Source organism: Bubalus bubalis, chromosome 21, assembly GCF_019923935.1.
Source record: "Bubalus bubalis isolate 160015118507 breed Murrah chromosome 21, NDDB_SH_1, whole genome shotgun sequence".
NCBI classification, from domain to species: Eukaryota; Metazoa; Chordata; class Mammalia; order Artiodactyla; family Bovidae; genus Bubalus; species Bubalus bubalis.
Genome location: NC_059177.1, coordinates 12,929,869 through 12,951,424, shown reverse-complemented (window position 1 = coordinate 12,951,424; position 21,556 = coordinate 12,929,869). Strand labels below are relative to the sequence as shown.

Here is a 21,556-nt window from a genome sequence, read left to right as displayed (position 1 = left end):
CTCCCAGAGTTTGCTGGGAATGAGAAGAGGTCATATTCCTGGAACACCACACTCTATTCCACATGATTAGCAGTGGTGCAGAAAGAATTGTTGGCAAGTCACTTTGCCCACTGCCCCCCACCACAGCTCCTGATTGGGTTGAGGAAACATGTCCTTTTTCTATCCTGTTGGCATCCCTGGCAGAGGGAATAGGCTCAGATGGCAAAAAAAACCTGCCTGCAATGCGGGATTCGATCCCTGGGTCAGGAAGATCCCCTGGAGGAGGGCCTGGCAACCCACTCTAGTATTCTCCAGAATCCCATGGACAGAGGAGCCTGGTGGGCTACAGTCTGTGGGGTTGCAAAGAGTCAGACATGACGGAGTGAGTAACACACAGGATGCTCCCTGCCGCCCAGACCTTTGTCTCAATCCACTTTAAAAATCCTGTCTGTCTTCTAGGATCAAATCAAATGTACCTCTCCTTCAGGAAGTCCTTCCTTTCTCCTACCTCCCACCTCCAAGATGAAAGTATTCCCATGGGTCTGTTTTTCTCACTCTGCATGGCATCCTAATTATTCATATCAGACTTAGTTCACCTTCTGGACTTTTCCCCAGGGGTTAAGGCACTTAATAATTTTGTGAACCTTTCTCTCCCTCCCCTACCCTTTCATCCCCTCCCATTTCCCCAGGAGGCTCCTGACATTCAGTATATGATTTTGAAGCAAATGAATGGATATCCAATAGCTTTGATTTAATGTATGTGACCTTTTCATTATTAAACGTATCAGTACTAAGTAAAAAGGCAATTTAAAAAATCTGTGCAGTCCCTTATAGCTTGAGATTGATACTCTTTATCCTACTCACGTCCCACTCTGAGGTCCCCACACCTGCCCTACACAAGCCTCCGGGACTGCTCCCAGTGTCTCTGAGTTGCTGGGCCTTCCTTGTCAAAAGGTGACTCAAACAGAGCTGTGTTTGCCCTTCCACTCGACCACAGAGTGCACCCGCTTTCGGCTCTGTCATTTCGGAGCCCCGCCAGGTGACTGGCCAGTCAACCTGATCCAGCAGAGTGCAGAGGAAGGAATCCTGCCTTGCAGCACCCCCTCTCTGCAGCAGATGCATCACCTGGACAGGTAAATGCCACAGCATTCCTGCAGCATCTCCGGGGCTACCCAGGGCAGTGAGGAAGTGCAGGACAGATGCACTCTGTGAACGCATGGTTATTTCATAAACCACAGGGCCTATGTATTCCAACTGAGTGAAGACGAGGCAATCTGACCTCCAGCTTCAAAGAAGGACATAGCCAGGAGTGTTTATTAATTCATTCCATAAATTTAAATGTCCAGACTAGGGACCCTGAGAGCAAAGGCATTTTACTTTTTGAAAAAGAAACTTCTTGAAAAATTAAATTCGTGTGATAAAATTTTAATTTGTTTAAAATGAATTTTGAATGAAGAAAGATCACTAACTCATTTCACTAAAAGCTCTGTGTTCTTTCTATTTAATAAAATCATAACTGAACCTTAAAGGGGTTTCTGTATAACAGACTAGAAACACAAAGCTTTTCTAATTGATGGAGATGCTCTGCTTTCCTGCAGTGGGCCTTCCACACGCCCTGGCAGCTTTTAGTTACTTTCTCACAATACTTAGATCTGACTCTTGGGGGATGGAAGATTGCCCTCACACCCTGTCACCGAGGTGCAGAGAGGGTGCAGGCTATGTCAGCGAGTGACAGAAACAGGTCTCCAAGTGCATTAATCCTCTTCTTAACACAGGCCAAAGGAGGAGGAATTTACATACTGTAGCTGCTGTGCTGCAGGCACTGAGCCTCTCAGAGAAAGACTAGACGGGAAGTGCCCTGCCACTCACGCTCCATCCTCCCCTCCCTTCCTTCCCCTGGCCTGGCCTTGCCTGAGCCCGGCAGTCCTTGGCAGGCAGAAGAATACTCTCAGTTCAGCAAACCCTGACAATTAATGGCCAGTCGCATTACGGGAAACCATTTCATCAAATCTAACCCCTGCTCCCCCACAGACCAAGTCCATTAGAGCAGCAGCAAATCCTTGGAAGTTATCCAGATGCTAACTAGCTTCTGGCCAGCACATTTTAAATGAGAAATTTTAAACGCTGTGACTATCTCATAAACATCTCAGTCTGAACACCAGAGTGCCACGCAATTAACACTCATTTTTAAAACCACTTTGTAAACGTGCCTGACAATATAAAATCACAGAGTATAAATTATGATCCTACTGTAAGTCATAAGATATTTCTTATGTAAGTCAGGAGATATTTCCATAGGTGTCATAGTATATGAGATGGCAGAAGACCAGGAGCCGAGGGTCCAGGCCAGGCTCTACCCACTAACAGCATGTTCATCCCACAAGCCTCCTTCTACAGCTATAAAGTCAAGGGTCGGGGCATAAAGTCAAGGTCCCTTTCAGCTCCCAGAAACTGTATTAGTCAAAGTCATACTAGACTATGCTGCTGTAACAAATAAACCCCAAGGCCTCAGTGACTTATCTCACCAAGAGTTTTTCTTTCCAGCACAAAGTCCCCTGCTGGTCATCAGAAACTCCCCCCATCCAGGGTTTTGGAGGTCAGGCTCCCTCCAGCTAACGACGAGGTAAACAGCAGTAGAAGGACCTTTAAGGTCCACATCTGTGTGAGCCGAGCATGCTCTGGTCACACAGGGAGCCCTTTATGTCTGCACCTCCCCAGGCTCCTCTGTGGCCCTGACCAGCAAGGAAGTTGCTGTGGCCAGTGAGTTCCAGATGGCAGACTTAACACTTGGTGGACTTTCCGCCTTCCCAAGACTTATTTAAAATGACAGCAAGGAAATACAAATGTAATTGATTCATAAAAGTAAACAGAAAAGGAGGAGACCAATCAGCCACCTACAGATTTCAGTGCAGTTCTGAAAGAGGAAGCAGCGAACTCCATTTTCAATCATAATGACTATTGATTTTCAACAGTAGTGTCAACCTCTGAATAAAATAAGAAAGGCTCAAATTTATGTTTGCAGAACAGCACCTGAATGGCCTCAACCTTGAATACATAAGAATAAAGGTACCACGTGGACAGATGTGAGATGAAGAAACTGGAAGGGGTGGTAGACAGAAGGTAGGAACATCATATGAATCCTCGTGCTGCCAGACCAAGAAAGGAGCGTGAACACGCATGGAACGAGACAAGGTTTCCGTGTACTAGTTTGAAAGATGACCAATAGAAAACCAAACCACAGATAATAACAAGCAAGAAACCAAAGGTAAAGTACTCTAAGTAAGTAAGCAAAGTCCCCACTATTCAGAACAGAGAAATGAAAGACTTCCTAAAATTGATACATCAAGAAATAGCAACATACCCACATATTTTAAATTTACAGGTTTAAATTTAAGGCTAGGAGGACTACAAGATTAAGGATAAAACTAATCAAACATGGAGCAGAGGACTGGCACTTTTCATCTCAGTGTTCTTTACCATTTTTTTTTACTATTTGCATGAAATCATCTGATGAAAGACAAGAAATAAAATGAATCAAGTATAGTGTGTATTTTCTACACATTTACCTGATTCATCTAGACCCCAAGCACCTGGAGGAAAGAGCAGGGTCAACATGTCTTTTGTTCTCTGATGTGCTCCATCCATAGCTTTAATACTATGGTGTGTCCTAGAAAAGGAAATCAACACTGTATTGAAGTTGTACATAAGTACCCCATCCTCTGCTGCTGCTGCACGTCCACAGTTCTCAGGCCTGCCCAGTCCTCTGCCTTCCCTCTAACTTCTCCTACTATACATATAGTCTTTAATGGGATTAAATGTTCAATACACCACATCCCCAGTGCTTCAGCTTATAGTTTCAGTGATATGGGGCCCACAGAGTCACGTTATATAGGAAGACCTCTGACTGTGTATATGTGCAGGAGTTGATGTACCCAATGGTGGTGTGACTCTGCTCATTAGAGGGTGTGGTGGAGAGTGGGAGACAGGAGTCTCCTACTTGCACCGAAGAACAGTTTTGAAAAGGCTTGATCCAATCCATATAATTCAGAGAATGTGGGAAACAGAATTGGCTCTCTCCCAGTTAACTGTGATTCTGAGAAAGCTCTGTAACCTCTCTGTACGTTGGTGCCTTCATGTACATGGGGACCCTCCTTATGGAAATTTCTATGAGGAATCAATAATAATGAAATAATGATGGATGATAATAATGGAAACTGCAGTGCACCCAGACTGCTTCATTTCTTTTAGTTATCTTTCCATGAGCTTATTTCAGTTACCTAATTGTGTTGAACTCTTCAGCCCCTGCCTGCTCTGTCTCACCATCATGTGTTCTGAGGGCATTTAATTCACACTTTCACCACCTATATATTCAGCACACTTTATGTCAGCACTGAAGAACAGATCATTAGAAACACTGTGTAACCTCTACGCCTGACACCTACCCTCACAAAAACCTAACCAGAGAAACTAGGTAAATAAAGAGCAGCTGTACAGGAGAAAAGAAACACAATTCAATTTGAAATCTTAGAAGAAAAATATTCTATTCTGAATCTTATGCTCATTGCCGCAAAAATTAAAGAACTCAAAGACACCTTCTATATCATAGCTTCCAAGACTCTTCCACGTCTCCTAAACCCAGGCAATGCAGAGAGGCAAGGAAAGGTTTGCCCACTGCAGTGGTTTTGAGTCTGGATTTCCTACGTGTGGTTCAAACTTAGGATACTGCTTGGACTTTGTTCCACCACTGCACTCTCCCCGGCTCCCTCCCTTCCAGCTTCTCTGGAAACACGGAGGCGCATTCCTGAATCAGAAGCTGACATCTGTTGTTGCCTCCGCCCTGCTTGATGTCACCCCAGAGAGCAGCCCAGCTCCCTCCCTCACCTCCTTCAAGACCACAGAGGTCTTCCCTGAGCAGCCCATGCACTAGAGAGCCCCCCTGCCCATCCCCAGCCAGTCTCTGCCCCATTTGTCCGCTTCATTCTTTTTCGTGGCTCTCATCACCTAATACATACAAGTATATTTTTATTTATTTACATCCTCTCTCTCTGCCCTCCCTCTAGGGCAGCACTAGCCAATTGAAATATAAGGTAAGACGTGTTTAATTTTAAATTTTCTAGTACCCAAACTAAAAAAGAAGTAAACATAAGCAGAGAAAATTAATTTTAACGTTTCCTCTTTAACCTCATGTATCCAAAAATTGGTGTTTCAAAATGTAGTCAACATAAAAATTATTAACGAGATAGCTTACATTTTTTGGTACTAATATGTGGAGATCTGGTGTGTATGTTTCAGTTATGGTGCAAGTCAATTCAGACTCAGCCCATTATAAGCGCACAGCCGTGTGTGGCCGATGGCTGCAGTGTGGGTAGCATAGCTCTGAAATATAAACTCCATGGGCTGAAGGCTCGTTTGGCTCACTGTTATGTACCCAACAGCTAGAACAGTGTCTGGCACATGGGATTTTTTAAGTATAGTTGATTTACAATGTTGTGTTAATTTCTGCTGCATAGCAAAGTGACTTCAGTTATACATACATATATATATACACACACACACACACACACACACACATTTTCCTTTTTAACTATTCTTTTCCATTATGTTTATCATATTATATTGAATATAATTCTCTGTGCTATATAGTAGGACCTTGTTTATCCATTCCATATACAAGAGTTTACACCTGCTAACCCCAACCTCCCATCCACACCATCCCGCCCAACCCCCTCCCCCTGGGCAACCACAAGTCTGTTCTGTAAGTTTGAGAGTCTGTTTCTGTTCTGTAGATAGGTTCATTTGTCTCATATTTTAGATTCCATGTATAAGTGATATCATATGGTATTTGTCTTTCTGACTTCCTTCACTTAGTATGCTAATTTCTAGTTGCATCCATGTGGCTGCAAATGGCATTATTTCATTTTTTTATATTACATTATATATATGTACTGCATTGTGTTTATCCATTCATCTGTCAATAGACATTCCACTTGTTTGCATGTCTTGGCTATTTTGAATAGTATTTCTAGGAACACAGGGGTGCTTGTATCATTTTGGATTGAGTTTTGTCTAGATATATTCCAGGAGTGGGATTGCTGGACATACGGTAATTCTATTCTTAGTTTTCAGAGAATACTACTTTCCACAGTGGCTGGAACAACTTACATTCTCCAACAGTGCAAGAGAGTTCCCTTTCTTCCACATCCTCTCCAGCATTTGTTATCTGTAGACTTTCTAATGATGGTCATTCTGACCAGTGTGAGGTCATACACACTGTAGTTTTGACTTGCGTTTCTCTGAAACTCCAGTACTTTGGCCACCTCATGTGAAGAGTTGACTCATTGGAAAAGACTCTGATGCTGGGAGGGATTGGGGGCAGGAGGAGAATAGGATGACAGAGGATGAGATGGCTGGATGGCATCACTGACTCGATGGATGTGAGTCTGGGTGAACTCCGGGAGTTGGTGATGGACAGGGAGGCCTGGCGTGCTGTGATTCATGGGGTCGCAAAGAGTCGGACACGACTGAGTGACTGAACTGAACTGAACTGAATAATTAGCAATGTTGAGCATCTTTTCAAGTGCCTATTGGCCATTTATATTATTTCTTTGGAGAAATGTCTATTAATGCCTTCTGCTCATTTTTCAATTGAGTTGTTTTTTGTTGTTGTTGAGTTGTATGAGCTATTTGTATATTTTGGAAATATACACCTGTCAATCACATCACTGGCAAATATTTTCTCCTATTCTGTAAGTTGTCTTCATTTTGTTTATGGTTTCCTTTGCTGTGGAAAAGCTTGTAAGTTTGATTAGGTCCCATTTGTTTAGTTTTGTTTTTATTTCTATTGCCTTGGAAGACTGACCTAAGAAAACATTGATATGATTTATGTCAGAGAATGTTTTGCCTATGATGTCTTCTAGGAATCTTAGGATACCATACCTTATATTTAAGTCTTTAAGTCATTTTGAGTTTATTTTGTGTATAGTGTGAGGATATGTTCTCATTTCAGTTTACATGTGGCTACCCAATTTTCCCAACTCTACTTGCTGAAGAGACTGTCTTTTTCCCATTGTATACTCTTGCTTCCTTTGTTGAAGATTGATTAACCAGAGGTCTGTGGGTTTATTTCTTGGCTCTCTATTCTGTTCCATTGATTCATAGTCTGTTTCTATGACACATGGTTTTTAAATCAACTAACATATTTCTTGTCTTCCATCTAACAAGCATGTATTGAATATATACAATATGGGGAAAAAACATGGTAGAAATAAAGTTAATTGCACGAGGGTGCTTACAAGAAATGGGGGTTATTCTTCTACAGAAACAGAAAGACTGAGAAACTCCAAGGGCAAAAGAAAACAACCCATGTCAGTTTTAAGCAGAGTGGGAAAGGGCATGATTCGAACTGAACTGGGGCACCACTCTGGAGAAGTAGAGAGAGGATCATGGAGAAGTCACTGCAGTGACTGGGATGGAGAGTCATGGAAGCTGGACTGGAAAGGGGTTGGGAGAGATGTGGAGGAGGCAGAAGTAACAAGGCCGGGCCCTAGCCTGCGTGAGAACCACGTCAGGGAGGAATTATAAAGACGGGTTTTGAGCTCAACGGCCAAGGAAGGAGACAGTACCATGACAAACCTGTGAGATCCTGAGAGATAACAGGTTTGTGGGGCTCTCCCTGGCAGGCCAGTATTGAAGATTTCACCTTCTAATGCAGGGTATACAAGTTTGATCCCTGGTTGGGGAACTATGATCCCACATGCCTTGTAGCCAAAAAAAAAAAAACAAAAAAACAAAAAAACACCCAAAACATAAAACAGAAATAAAATTGTAACAAATTTGATAAAGACTTTAAAAAAATGGTCCACATCAAAAAAAAAAAAAAAGAAACCTTAAAAAATTCAAACATAAAAACAAGTTTATGGAGGACAGAAGCTCATGAGGACTTGCCATCAGGTTCTAACACACAAACCCCAGCACATGACTGCATTTCCATCATTGTGACTTCTTCCAAATTTAGGCAGCACAGTACTTCCAAGAACATCCCACGAGAAAATATCAACTGCAGAGGAGTCAGAAGCCCCCCTCTCTGGGTCTCAGCCTTCCCTTCTATAAAATGAGGGGGCAGGGTTGAGTCAGGTATTCCCATCCCAGCCTGGAGATCACTCTCCTTGAATCAGGTGTTCAGAGCTCTCTTTCTATGCCATAGTAGCCAAGAGCTCTAACAGAAGAGTACACAGCTATGAGTCTAATTCTCCCATTTATATAACACTTGGGTTATTCTTCAAGAGTACCTGGACAAGAAAATAAAAGCCAGGAGCAAGCTCAAAGCAGTTCCTGTCATCACAAACTCCATCCATTCTACAGCTAATAATGTACCAGGTAAGCAGCCAAACAACAATGTTGACTGCCAGTGTGAACAGTCACATTCCTGAGCTGACATTGTGATGCCCAGCAGTCAAGCCAGTCAGCCTGACTACGGAGGGAAGGGCATTCTTTTTACATGTGTTTACATGATATAAACACTTTGAACACAGGGCTGACAGCAAGGAACATCAGGAAGCCTATTTCACTTGTCCACACGTGGTTCAATGTACCCAGGTGCAAAATAGCATCTCACCTGAGACGCTCTTCCTCTTTTTTTCGGAGATTGAAGTCTCGCTGGACCACCTGGAGAACATGCTCCGTTTCATCGTCCGTCAGACCAGACAGGTCCAGCTTCCTCCCCATGATTTAATACCAAACACAGACGGATGAGACAAGACCTGAGAAATCAAAGGAAAGACCACAAATTGAGGGCAAGAAAATAGTTCTCCATGGGTAAAATCAACCAATGTTGTTCTTAAACAGAATTAAACACAGTGTTTATATAAGGTGGTTTCCTGCTCTGCTCTCATACTCAGCAAATATTTAGAGACAACCTCAGCAAGGCTGCAGAGAAAAAGTGACAGTAACTGACCATCAACACTGTTATTTATCCCAGTTCTTAAATTAGAAAAAAAACCCGATAAATTATTCTTTTCAATAAAATGAGGTGTACATGAGATCTGCTGGAAATTTCTGCAAAACGCCAAAAGACAATATCCAAAACTTCTCAAGTTCTGTGATTTGAAGTCTCAAATTGTAATTACACATAATTGCACAATAAAAAATCATACTTTAAAAAATATCCTCTGTATCTCCTGAAGCTTTTATCACATGACTAAAATACAAACTAGAAATTGATAAACTCTCTTCTGCAAAAAAAAAAGTAAAACAACACTTTTAGACATTTTCTTAGCACCAGAAAATATATTTCAAAGAAACACCTCCCCAGAGGTGCATACCTAAAAATTATGGGAAATCACATTTTTTTAAAAAAATAATTTTTAGTGAATGGTTGCACCCAGTGGTAAAATTAAATAATTCCAGAAAAGTGCCCAGAATTGAAGGGCATCACAAACATAAATTCAAACATTCTCCACAAAAATATCTGTGGAACCAATGCAGCAAGATTTCAAAAGCATTATTACATACCATAACCAAGTGAGTTTTATCTAAGCAATGTAAAAAAATCAGAGTAACCCACTACATTCGTAGAAAAAAAAGGGAAAAATCATCCGATCATTTCAAGAGATACAGAAGAAGCATTTGACAAACTTCAGTGCCCATTCATGATAGAAACCCTCTGAAAACTAAGACTAGAGAATATTCCCTCCATCATATAAAAGGCTTTTAAAAAAGAAAAACAACAAAAACCTACAATTAGCATCAAATTCAGTGATGAAAGACTGACTGTTTCCCCCTAAGATCAGGAAAAAGGCAAGAATGACCACTCTTATAACCTCTACTCAATACTGAATGTCTTTATTATACAGCTACATTAATCAAGACTGAGTGGCATTGGCGTACACGTAGGTGTAACAGCTGTCTAGTAACAGCATCACAGATGAGGTGGCTGAGATAACAGAGATGTATTTTGTCACAGTTTTAAAGGCTAGAAGTCTGAGATCAGGATGTTGGCAGAGCTGACTTCTCCTGAAGTCCCTCTCCATGATTTACAGATGGTCATCTTCTGCCCGTATCTTCCCATGGAGTTCCCTCTGTGCACACCTATGTCTTAATTTTTCCGTCTTATAAGGATTACCAATTGCATTGGAGTAGGGTCCACTCTAATACCATCATTTTAACTTAACTGCCACTTTAAATATTCTATCTCCAAATACAGTAAAAATCTGAGGTGCTCAGGTTAGGACTCCAACATATGAATTTGTCTCAGCCTGTAACTCTTCACCCTTTGCACCCCCCTCCCCCAGAGAGCACGTCCTTCTCACATGTACATTACAATCACTTCATCCCAACAGCCACAAAAGTCTTAACCTATTCCAGCATCAACTCGAAGTCTAAAATCTCATCTCATTATCATCTCCATTAGGTATAGGTGATTCATCCTGAGGCAAAAATCCTTCCCCCTTGTGAACCTATGGAAGCAGACAAGTTATCTGCTATCGGAGTAGAGTAGTGGGGCAGGCATTTGGAGAGACATTCCATTCTAGCGGGGAGAGGCTGGAAAGGAGAAAGAAGGCTTAGATCTCAAGCAAGTCTGAAAGCAGGGAAAATTCCATTAGGTTTTTTTTTTTAATTAAGTTATACTTGACATACTATACTATATTAGTTTCAGCTGTAACACACAGTGATTCGATATTTTTATACATTATGAGATAATCACCACAAGTCCGGTTACCATCCAAAGTTGTTACAATATTATTGATTATATTCCCCATTTGTCATTTTTTCATGCATAATCTACTATTTGTTTATTTTTAATATTTTTATCCCTATGTGTACTTTACATGTCTGTGACTTATTTTATAATTGGAGGTTTGTGCCTCATAATTCCCTTCGCTGATTTCATCTGTTCCCTCCACCCCCTCTCCTTCAGCAACCACCAGTTTGTTCCCTGTATTTATGAGTCTCCTTCTGTTTCATTTTTTTAAGGCTCAAGGATAGCTCTCTTTGGCTCCGTGCTCTGTCCTCCGAGTGCAGCAGGGCGGCGGGCTCACCCCCTGGGCCCTGGGTGTAGCCGCAGCAGCGTGGCCCACTCTCAGTAACTGAGCAGGGACAGCGCCCTCCCCAGGCCATGGTGGCAGTGACTCCCCTGCAGACCTCTGTTTTGTCTTCAGGATCATTCTTTCCTTTTCCTGATGGATGATGCATGTTGGTAGCCAAATAGCTCTACTGGCCCATCCTGCAGCCTCTCAGAAGTCCAGCAGCCTTCCCTCAGTTATCCTGTCTCTATTTAGTTTAAGCTGGCAGTGTTTCTGTCGAGGTAAATTCTCCAAAACTTTGTCAGCTTCCCATACTGTTCTCAGGGGGCCAAGCCATCAGACAGGAGGACCCTCTACAGATCTGTCCTGGGTAACAGCGTCTCTGTTTCCGGCTTCTGCTGCAATGGTTGACTGGATCTGTGAGCCACAGTCTAATCTCATAAGCAAATGGTTGTCCAGTCACACCCTGCTTGCTGTCTATAGACAGACTTTCTCATTTTTGCAGTATGAGTATACTGAGAATTTTCCAAATCTGCAAGTTCTGGTTCCTTTCGTGGAACAATTCTGTCTTCAGTTTACCTCTCTCCTCTCACGTCTCATTATAGCAGCAAGCATAAACCAGTCTTTAATACTTATTTTAGAATTCTCAGGTAACTATCCAAGTCCATAGTCACTGACAAGTTCTACTTTACATAAAACACTGGAACACCATTAGACCAAATTCTCTGCCACTTTATAACCAAGAATGCCTTTCCTTCAGTTTCCAGTTATATATTTCTCATTACTTTCTGAAACCTCAGCAGACACTGCGAACATTCGTATTTCTATCAACTTTTTGTTCATGATGATATATGCGTTCTCTAATATAAGAGACACTTTCTCTCCATCTCTCCTCTTTTCTTCCCAAGTCCTCACTATAATCACCTTTAACATTCATATCTCTACTAACAGCAGATCAATTGTGAGCTGCTGAGTCAGAGGTTAAAGCGCCTGCCTGCAATGCGGGAGACCCGGGTTTGATCCCTGGGTTGGGAAGATCCCCTGGAGAAGGAAATGGCAACCCACTCCAGTACTCTTGCCTGGAGAATCCCATGGAGGGAAGAGCCTGGTAGGCTACAGTCCACGGGGTCGCAAAGAGTCGGACACGACTGAGCTACTTCTCTTTCTTCCTTTCTTTTTTTCTTTCTTTCTACCAGCAGTCTCCTAAGGGAGACCTAGACTCTTTCTAACATACAACTCAAAACTCTTCCATGCTCTGTCCTCATCCAGTTCCGAAGTCACTTCCACATTTTTGTACAGAAGAAGAAACAGACATGGCGGATACACATATACAAAGATGCTAATTTCATTGGTAGTTATCAAATTGCAGTTGAAACCATACATGTGGTTTTTCATGTGCAGTTAAAACCATACATGTGTATGAAATACATGTGTATTTCATACACACCAAAACTGTCTTTATCCAGTGTTGCCAGGAGGTGGGACAATTTTGATACAGTGAGTACAAACTGGTACAGTCTCTTTGTAACACAATTAGGCCTCATTTTCAAAATTGAAGATGCATTCACCTCAGCATTTCTGTAGGTATATTTCTCAGACATCATCTTGCAAATATGCACCAAAAGACAGGAATTGGGTTGAATCATATGAAATAAATGGGAACCTATAAAAACTCCTATTTCACATAGCTCATCCTAACAGAAGAACATTAGTAACAGTAACATGCAAAAGAGCAAAAAATATAAATAAGTAAAACCTGTAAACCGTCTCAAACAATCATAAACAGGAAGAAGGATACACAAATAGTGTATATGCTTGTTTCATACCAATGGAATACTCCACTGCAGTGAAGAAGAACATCCTAAAGGTATATTCCACATCCATGAACCTCTAATAAAACGTGCTGTTGAGACAGACAAGCCACATGTATATGCACGTACAGTATGCAAACTGTATGACTCATTTTTATATCAAGTTCAAAAGCACAGAAAGCCAAGAATACATATATTTATTTTTAAGAACGAATGTGATAAAACAATACAGAACAAAACGGGCCCTCTGTGAAGGAGAGAGAAGATCTGGTTGGGCATATCACATGTGGGTGGGAAGAGAGCCTGTAGCACCTGCTGGTCTGAGGAAGTGAATCAGGAAGAAGACCCCACCGTTGGGCTGCTCAAGAAAGGGGAGGCTTCTTAGTTGCCATCTTCTAGTCTCCCCATGAGCAGGAAGAAACACATCAGGGAGCACAGGGAAAATGCAGGCTGACTTCTCCCTTTAAAACACCTCATTAAAGGTGATAACGGCACTTTGGAGTCTCCCAGAAGGTGATATGTCTGCCCCCTTCACTTCACTGGCTTTTGGGTTCTGAGAATTCACAGTGAGATTCTAAGATGCCCAGTTTGGACAGGACAGAAGTGGCAACTTTGATCATATCAAATCTAAGTGATCAGGACTCAAGAGGCAAAAATGGTTTCTGTAGAGAAATAAACAAAGTAGCTGTAAATGGATAAGACAGAGAATAATGAGAAAACCTTTGGGGGAAATAGTTAAAGCGTCTTCCCTTTTTTACAGTAAACACAATTAGATTTCCTGCATCATAGGAGAAAGAACATCAGTAGGGCTGGAAAAGCCTCAATGTCCATGAGTCAGAGGTCACATAGGTTTGACTCTCTCATTTACAGATGGGAGAGTGTAAGCCCAGAGGGAAATGATTTCCCAGACACAAAACTGGTTCAGATGCTCTGACTTTCAGACCTGGTCCTCCCACTCCTGGATTTCTCTGGTTTATACTCAAATAAGAAGGTAGCAGAGAGAATACATTTTAAGATTTAGTAATGAGAAAATTAATAAACTTCAAGATTTAATTACATCACCATTTCCCTAACATGTATTTCTCAGGTCATTGTTCCTGTTCTGAGTGTTCTGAGAAAGGAGAGCTCAGAGATGAAATAAACTAGAGAGGAATGCCTCACCCTGTATGTCCTCTTGGGGATGCACAGCGCATATAAGCTTATCAGAGCTTCTAAGAAGTCTGTCACTAAAGAGCCAGTCTGTGTTTAACTCTGTATTCGTCAAATGCATGTGTCTGCATGCATATCTCTTTCTTTAATAACAGCTGCCTCTTCACATCCAAAGAAATGACTATTTAAGAATTATTGCCGTAAGTCCATCCCATGATGACAAACTACAGCAGCCACTATAATATAGTTACTGAACTGATTTAGCTGGGGGTTTTAAAATGCAATTATCATAGGAAACTACAGAGTTATACTAGCTTTAGAAGAAGCTGAGGACTTAAAAAGGAAAGCAGATGGATACAACTTTACACATAGGAAAACCAAAATAAAGGTAGAATTGTCTACACTGTTCTTGAACAGAACAACTACAGGGAGGATACAGATAATTCTATAGGAAACTAGGTAGCACAGACCTTGCAAATGAAAAAAACAAAACAGACATTCCAAGAATATGAAATACACACACAACAGGAAGTTCATCATGAAGGGTCAGTGTTTACACAAGCGACATTCTAGAAAGGAACCTAGAACAGATGGATAAAGGACAAATGCAGTAATGGGATCTTGACAAATCCACCGTGTGTGTGATGCACCTGATACACAGAGAGAGGTAAAGAGATTAACTTGGAATATCCAAACTCCTAAAAACAATAAAGGGTAAAGACTGCTGGGGCTTCCCTCTTTGGCCATTGCTAGATCTTGACTAGCGCTGAAGAGAAATTTCTTACTTCTACAAAGGAATCAAAATGTTAGGGCTGTTCCATTTAAGACTCTTGTTATTGGGTGGTAAAAAAAAAAAAAAAAAAAAAAAAAAAAGGAAAGAACTTGGCCTGGGAAGGAAAGAAAGAAAAGCACAAGTGGTCTGAGATGTACTTGCATTGCAACTTCTTTGGAGTAAATGGTGCTGTAGAACTCACTTTCATTCCTTCGCCTTTGAGGCTGTTAGCCCTGCCATGAATAGCCCCCTCTCTGAGACTCATTCTTTACCTGTACACAGGAAAGGCCCAGAGAAGACATGGTCATACCAACAGGGCATAGTTGATTGGACCAGGGGTGTTACAGCTCTCTCCTGGGAATGATATTAACAGGAGGGAGAAAAAGGAATAGAAAAATAGTGAATAAATTATGGTAGATAACTTTCCAAATGTGATGAAAAGTGCTGTTAGTCTTCTCATTCAGGCAGCTCCACTAACTCTTCATTGCTGTTTAGTTGCTAAGTCATGTCAGACTCTCTTGCAACCCCATGAACTATAGCCTGTCAGGCTCCTCTGTCTATGGGATTTCTCAGGCAAGAATGCTGGAGTAGGTTGCCATTTCCTTCTCCAGGGGCTCTTCCTGACCCAGGGGTCAAACCTGTGTCTCCTGCACTGGCAGGTGGATTCTTTACCACTGAGCCAACTGGGAAACTCCAACAAATTCTACGTAGGAAAAATTCAAAGAATGCACATCTAGATACATCATAGTCAATCAAAACTCAAATAAAATACAGAATCTTGATGGTAATGAGAAAAATGATTCATGCCACACAAAGGATCTTCAGTAAGATCGACTGCTGACTTCTTATCAGGAATCACTGAGGTCAAAAGGCAGAGAGATGATATATTCAAAGAACTGAAAGAAAAGGATTATTATCCAAGAATTCTATATCCAGAAAAGTATCCTTCAAAAATTAAGGATAAATTAAGACATTCCAGATAAGCAAAAATGGAGAGATTTTACCACCAACTGACCTGCTTTACAAGAAATACTAAAGGAAGTCTATTTAGCAAAGACTGACAGAATTTTTAAAAAGAAATGGACAATTCAGCAATAATAGAGATTTCTATATCAACCTTCAATAATAGAGCAATTGGCAAAACATCAGCAAGGATATAGAAAAGTTAACCCATATTATAATCTACGTAGCTCTTACAGACATCTAGAGAACACTCTACATGACGGCAGAACATACGTTCTTAAGTACACATGGAATATTCTCCAGGTAGACCATACATTAGGCTGTAAAATAAATCTCAATACATTTAAAGGAATTGAATAATATAAAATATATTCTCTAATTACAATGGAAGAAAATTAGAAATTAATAACAAATAAATTTGGTATATTTACACATATATGGAAATTAAACAATGTACAAAAATAAATAACCAAGGGGTCAAGAGAAATAAGAAAACACCTTGAGATAAATATAAATGAAAATACATATACCAAAACTTATGGAATGCAGCTAAAGTAGTGTTTAAGGGTAAATTTATAGATATAAACACCTATATTAAAAAGGAACCATGACAAATCTATAACCTCACCTTCTACCTTAAAAGATTTTTTAAAAAAGGAAAGCAAACTGAACCCAAGTAAGCAGAAGGAAGTAAATAATAAAGACCAGAGAGGAAACCAATGGAATAGAAAAATAATACAGAGAAAATAAAATCCAAAGTCAGTTCTTTGAAAAGATCAACAAAATTGACAAATCTTTGGCAAGACTGATCAAGAATAAAAACATAAGATTCAAATTACTAAAACCAAGAATGAAAGAGGGCCGTCAATGCTGACCATACAAAAATAAGAAAGATTATAAAGGAATACTGTGAACAGTTGTATGCCAGAAATTTAGATAACCTAGATGAAATGAAAAAAAAAAATCCTAGATAGTTCACCAAAACTGACTCAAGAAGAAATAGAAATTATGTATAGAACTATAACTAGTAAAGATAATGAATTAATAATAAAAGCTTCCACAAAGAAATTCAAACATTAAAAAAAGAAAAATTAACATCAACCCTTCCCCCAAAAGTAGACTAGGAGGAAATACTTCTTAATCCATTTTAAGAAGCCAGTATTATCCTGATATGAAAAGCAAACAAGGATATCACAATAAAATAAACCTATAAACCAATATCCCTTATGAATACAGATGAAAAAATCCTCAACAACATATTAGCAAACAAAAATCCAGCACATACAAAAAAGGATTAGGTACAGCATAACAAAGAAGGATTTAGGGCACAAATGCAAGGTTGGTTGAACATGTGAAAATCAATCAATGTAATGTAGCATGTTAATAGAATATAAAGGGCAAAGATCCCATAATCTTCTTAATAAATACAGAAAAGTGTTTGATAATATCCAATACACTTTCTGATATAGGAATAGATGGGAGCTTTCTTTTTTAAATTAAGTTTTATTGGAAAATAGATGAGTTACAATGTTGTGTTTCTGCTGTAGAGCAAGGTGAATTAGTTATCAGTTCAGTTCAGTTCAGTTCAGTTGCTCAGTCGTGTCCGACTCTTTACTTATACCTATATCCATTATTTTTTAGATTCTTTTCCTATATAGGTCATTGCAGAGTATTGAGTAGAGTTCCCTGTGATACATGGCATGTTCTTATTAGTTATCTATTTTATGTATAGTAGTGTGTATATGTAAATCCCAATCTCCCAATTTATTCCTCCATCCTCTTTCCCCCTTGGTAACCATATGTATGTTTTCTCCATCTGTGACTCTATTTCTGTTCTGTAAAGAAGCTCATTTGCACCATTATCCTAGATTCCACATATAACCTACATCATATGATATTTGGCTCTCCCTGTCTGACTTACTTCACTCAGTATGACAATCTCTAGGTTCATCCATGTTGCTGCAAATGGCATTATTTCATTCTTTTTTATAGGTGAGTAATATTCCATTGCATATATTACCACATCTTCTGTATTCACTCCTCCATCGACGGACATTTAGATTGCTTCTATGACCTGGCTATTGTAAACAGTGCTTCAGTGAACATTGGGGTACATGTATCTTTTTGAATTATGGTTTTCTTTAGATATAAGCCTAGGAGTGGGGTTGCTGGATCGTATGGTAGTTCTGTTTAGTTTTCTAGGGAGCCTCCATGTGTCCTTCATAGCGTCTGCACCAATTTATATTCCCACCAACTGTACAGGATCCTTTTTCCCTGTATCCCTTTTTCCTGCATCCCCTTCAGTGTTTATTGTTCATAGATTTTTAGATGATGGCTATTCTGACTGGTGTGAGGTAATACATTGTAGTTTTGATGTCCATTTCTCTAATAATTAGTGGTGTTGAGCATCTTTCCCTGTGCTTTGTAGCCATCTGCATGTCTTTGGAGAAATGTCTATGTAGATCTTCCACCCATTTTTTTGATTGAATTTTCTTTTTATATTGAACTGCATGAACTGTCTGTATATTTTGGAGACTAATCCCTTGCCAGTTGCTTCATAGAAGGGAACTTTCTTGGATTAAGGCTGTCTACAAAAAACTCACAGCCAACATCATACTTAATGTGAATGAATAGATGCTTTCCCCTCAAATGTCATGAATACAAGATTGTCACTCTTACCACTTCTATTCAGTATAGTACTAGAGGTTCTGCTGCTGCTGCTAAGTGGCTTCAGTCACGTCCGACTCTGTGTGACCCCATAGACAGCAGCCCACGAGGCTCCCCTGTCCCTGGGATTCTCCAGGCTAGAACACTGGAGTGGGTTGCCAGTTCCTTCTCCAATGCATGAAAGTGAAAGTGAAGTCACTCAGTCGTGTCCGACTCTTAGCGACCCCATGGACTGCAGCCTACCAGGCTCCTCCACATATGGGATTTTCCAGCAAGACTACTGGAGTGGGGTGCCATTGCCTTCTCCAACTAGAGGTTCTAGCCAGGTCAATTAGGCAAGAAAGGACTAAAAAGCATCTAAAGTAGGAAGGAAATTGGGACCACATCTATTCAGAGAAAACATAGTCCCATATAGAAAATTCAAAGGAATACATATACACAAAACCAATTAAAACCAAAAAACTGAGATCAGCAAGTTTGCAAGATACAAGATCAATATACACAAATCAACCTGTATCTTTTCAAATTATGGTTTTCTCCGGATACATTCCCAGGAATGGGATTGCTGGATCATACAGTAGTTCTACATTTAGTTTTCTAAGGAACCTGCGTACTGTTCTCCACAGTGGCTGTACCAGTTTACATTCCCACCAACAGTTTAAGAGGGAACCCATGACTTCCTGTAGTCTAAATGCCATCACTCTGAGACTGCCAGGCACCAGCTCCTATAAGCCCGATGAGCTCCATCTGAACCATTGACCCTCCTGATACCTCATGGAGGCTCCAAGTTGATGCTATTTTAGGCAAAACTTCCTCCCCCACCAAACAGAATTAACACTATAATTTTATATCTGGCAAATGAGAGCAGCTCTAGAAGTTGAAAATTAGTGGGAGTTCGGGAGATCTCATTATCCCCCTCCATTTGAGATTTGATGTTATTTTCTACCTGTTGGATCTTGATGGAAACTTCTTCAGAAGTTAAGTATGGTGAAAGCAGGTATTGGGAGATGTTTCAGATGGTATTAGATGGACACACACATACCCACCCATCCGCTGATCACAGAGTAGATGGAGTTAGCAGGAGAGAAGGGTGGAGGGGACATAAAATGGAAGTCTAAATCAGCAGTACTCAACTGAGTACCCTATATTGCCTCCCAGGAGATAATTAACAAGGTCTGGGCAGAGTTTTAGTTGTTTCTAATGGGAGTATGCTACTGGCATCTAGTGGGTAGTGGCCAGGTGCTGCTGCTGCTGCTGCTAAGTCGCTTCAGTCGTGTCCGACTCTGTGCGACCCCATAGACGGCAGCCCACCAGGCTCCCCCATCCCTGGGATTCTCCAGGCAAGAACACTGGAGTGGGTTGCCATTTCCTTCTCCAATGCATGAAAGTGAAAAGTGAAAGTGAAGTCACTCAGTCGTGTCCGACTCTTAGCGACCCCATGGACTGCAGCCCACCAGGCTCCTCCGTCCATGGGATTTTCCAGGCAAGAGTACTGGAGTGGGGTGCCACCAATAATGCACAGGACAGCTCTTGGCAACAAAGAATTAGTTATTCCAAAATGTCAACAATGCCAAGGTTGAGAAAACCTGATCTAAACTGAAAGCTGCACAGCAGTCAGATTCTTCCTGTGTGCTTCCCAGTAGCCCCAGGTATGCTCCACGAGTTCACAAGGGGGACTTCACTATTGCCTGCACACTGAAATTACACCATTGGTTCTCAGGCTTTGGGCTCAGACAGAAACTAAATCACTGCCTCTCCTGGGTCTCCAGCGCCCTATCTTTGGATTTGTGAGCCTACATAATCATGTGATCCAATTTCTTATAATAAATCTTTTTGTTTGATACATATGTACACACACACACACATATAGACACACATATCCTGTTGGTTCTGTTTTTCTGGAAACTCTGGTGAATATAGACACATACACACATTACATGTTATTGACAAGTCAAATGACCTGGTTTATATACCTTGATTGCATTTTTCTGTCCTCATCTGCAATGACCAAACTAACAGGTCTGTAGAAGAGCTCAGTGCATTTCTCTGCCATCTTGAGTAAGAGCAGTGCCTATAATCCCCTACTTTTGTTTCCTGAGCCTTTGGTCACAGTGGCAGCCCTGTGATGCCTCTCTTGCCTTTTGGACTTTTTCGTCTGTCTGCTTCCCATCCTTTGGGGGTTTTCATGTTGATCCCCTGCACAGATGACAGCTAATGAACACTCGATAAAAATACACAGCTCTTCACCCACTAAGAATTTCCTCTTCAGTTTCAACTAGATAATGATGCTCTCTGCTTCCTCTGTTATATAAAATCTGGTAGATTTCTTCTGACTGTAATAAAAGTGTGTCAAGATAGGAGTTGGCAACTGGCTGCATTTCAAACTTGAGCACATAAGACTATGAAAAAATGGACATTAAAGCTTCACTAATTCAGACTTCATTAATTCCAAATTTGTGATCACACAGTACGCTAAAATGTACTATTCTCAAAACAAAGGGATTAAGACAAAATAATAGTAGGTGAGAAAAGGAGAATATTTACCTTCTAAAGAGAGCAAATTATTATCAGGTACTTTCTGAGAAGTATCCATTTATATCTAAACAGCACAATTACAGTGAAAGCAAATAACAGCTGTAGAGCCTGGGTCTGTAGTATGCAAACCTCAGAGGGTTACACTGGAACTTAATCTCAGGACCTGGGTTGAGCACTGTGTACAGCTTCGCTGAGTAGAGGCTGGGACAACTAGAGATAAAGGACAATCAGACACAAAGTGGTGAGGTCTACCTCAGGAGTGAGCCGGGAGCCATTGCCCCTCGATTGGGTAAAAGAGAGAGGGCAGGAGCCAGAGATGGAGAGACTTCCTGGCATTGGTCTTGTCTGGGCCCTGGCCAGGACGGGCAAGGGTTGGTAGGTATCCAGGCTGAGGGAGGCTTCCCTTGGCGACATGCATGCATTGGTTCAGCGTGTCTGCTGCAGGGTTGCAGATGGCGTCTGCAAAGCCGTGTTAAAGAGCGTCAACTTCTCCTGAGGGCCCTGGGAGTCACTGCAGAGTTCTAAATAAGCGAGCAACCCGAGATCCAGCATTTGGGCTCAGCAGTAAAGAATCTGTCTGCAATGCAGGAGACCTAGTTCAATCCCTGGACCAGGAAGATCACCTGGAGGAAAGCATGGCAACTCACTGCAGTACTTTT

At 40.9% G+C, this 21,556-nt stretch overlaps 1 protein-coding gene across 4 annotated transcripts in view; it reads right to left on the bottom strand.

Annotated features, from left to right (window-relative positions):
- Window positions 1-21,556, bottom strand: part of LOC102400588 (myosin VIIA and Rab interacting protein) — a 232,312-nt gene that overhangs the window by 193,146 nt on the left and 17,610 nt on the right. For all 4 annotated transcript variants that reach the window (XM_044933509.2, XM_025272761.3, XM_044933507.2 and 1 more), the window contains exon 2: window positions 8,594-8,738. In XM_044933509.2, the coding sequence (XP_044789444.2) occupies window positions 8,594-8,703 (110 nt within the window). In that variant the 5' untranslated portion in view covers window positions 8,704-8,738. The remainder of the gene's footprint in view (window positions 1-8,593; window positions 8,739-21,556) is intronic.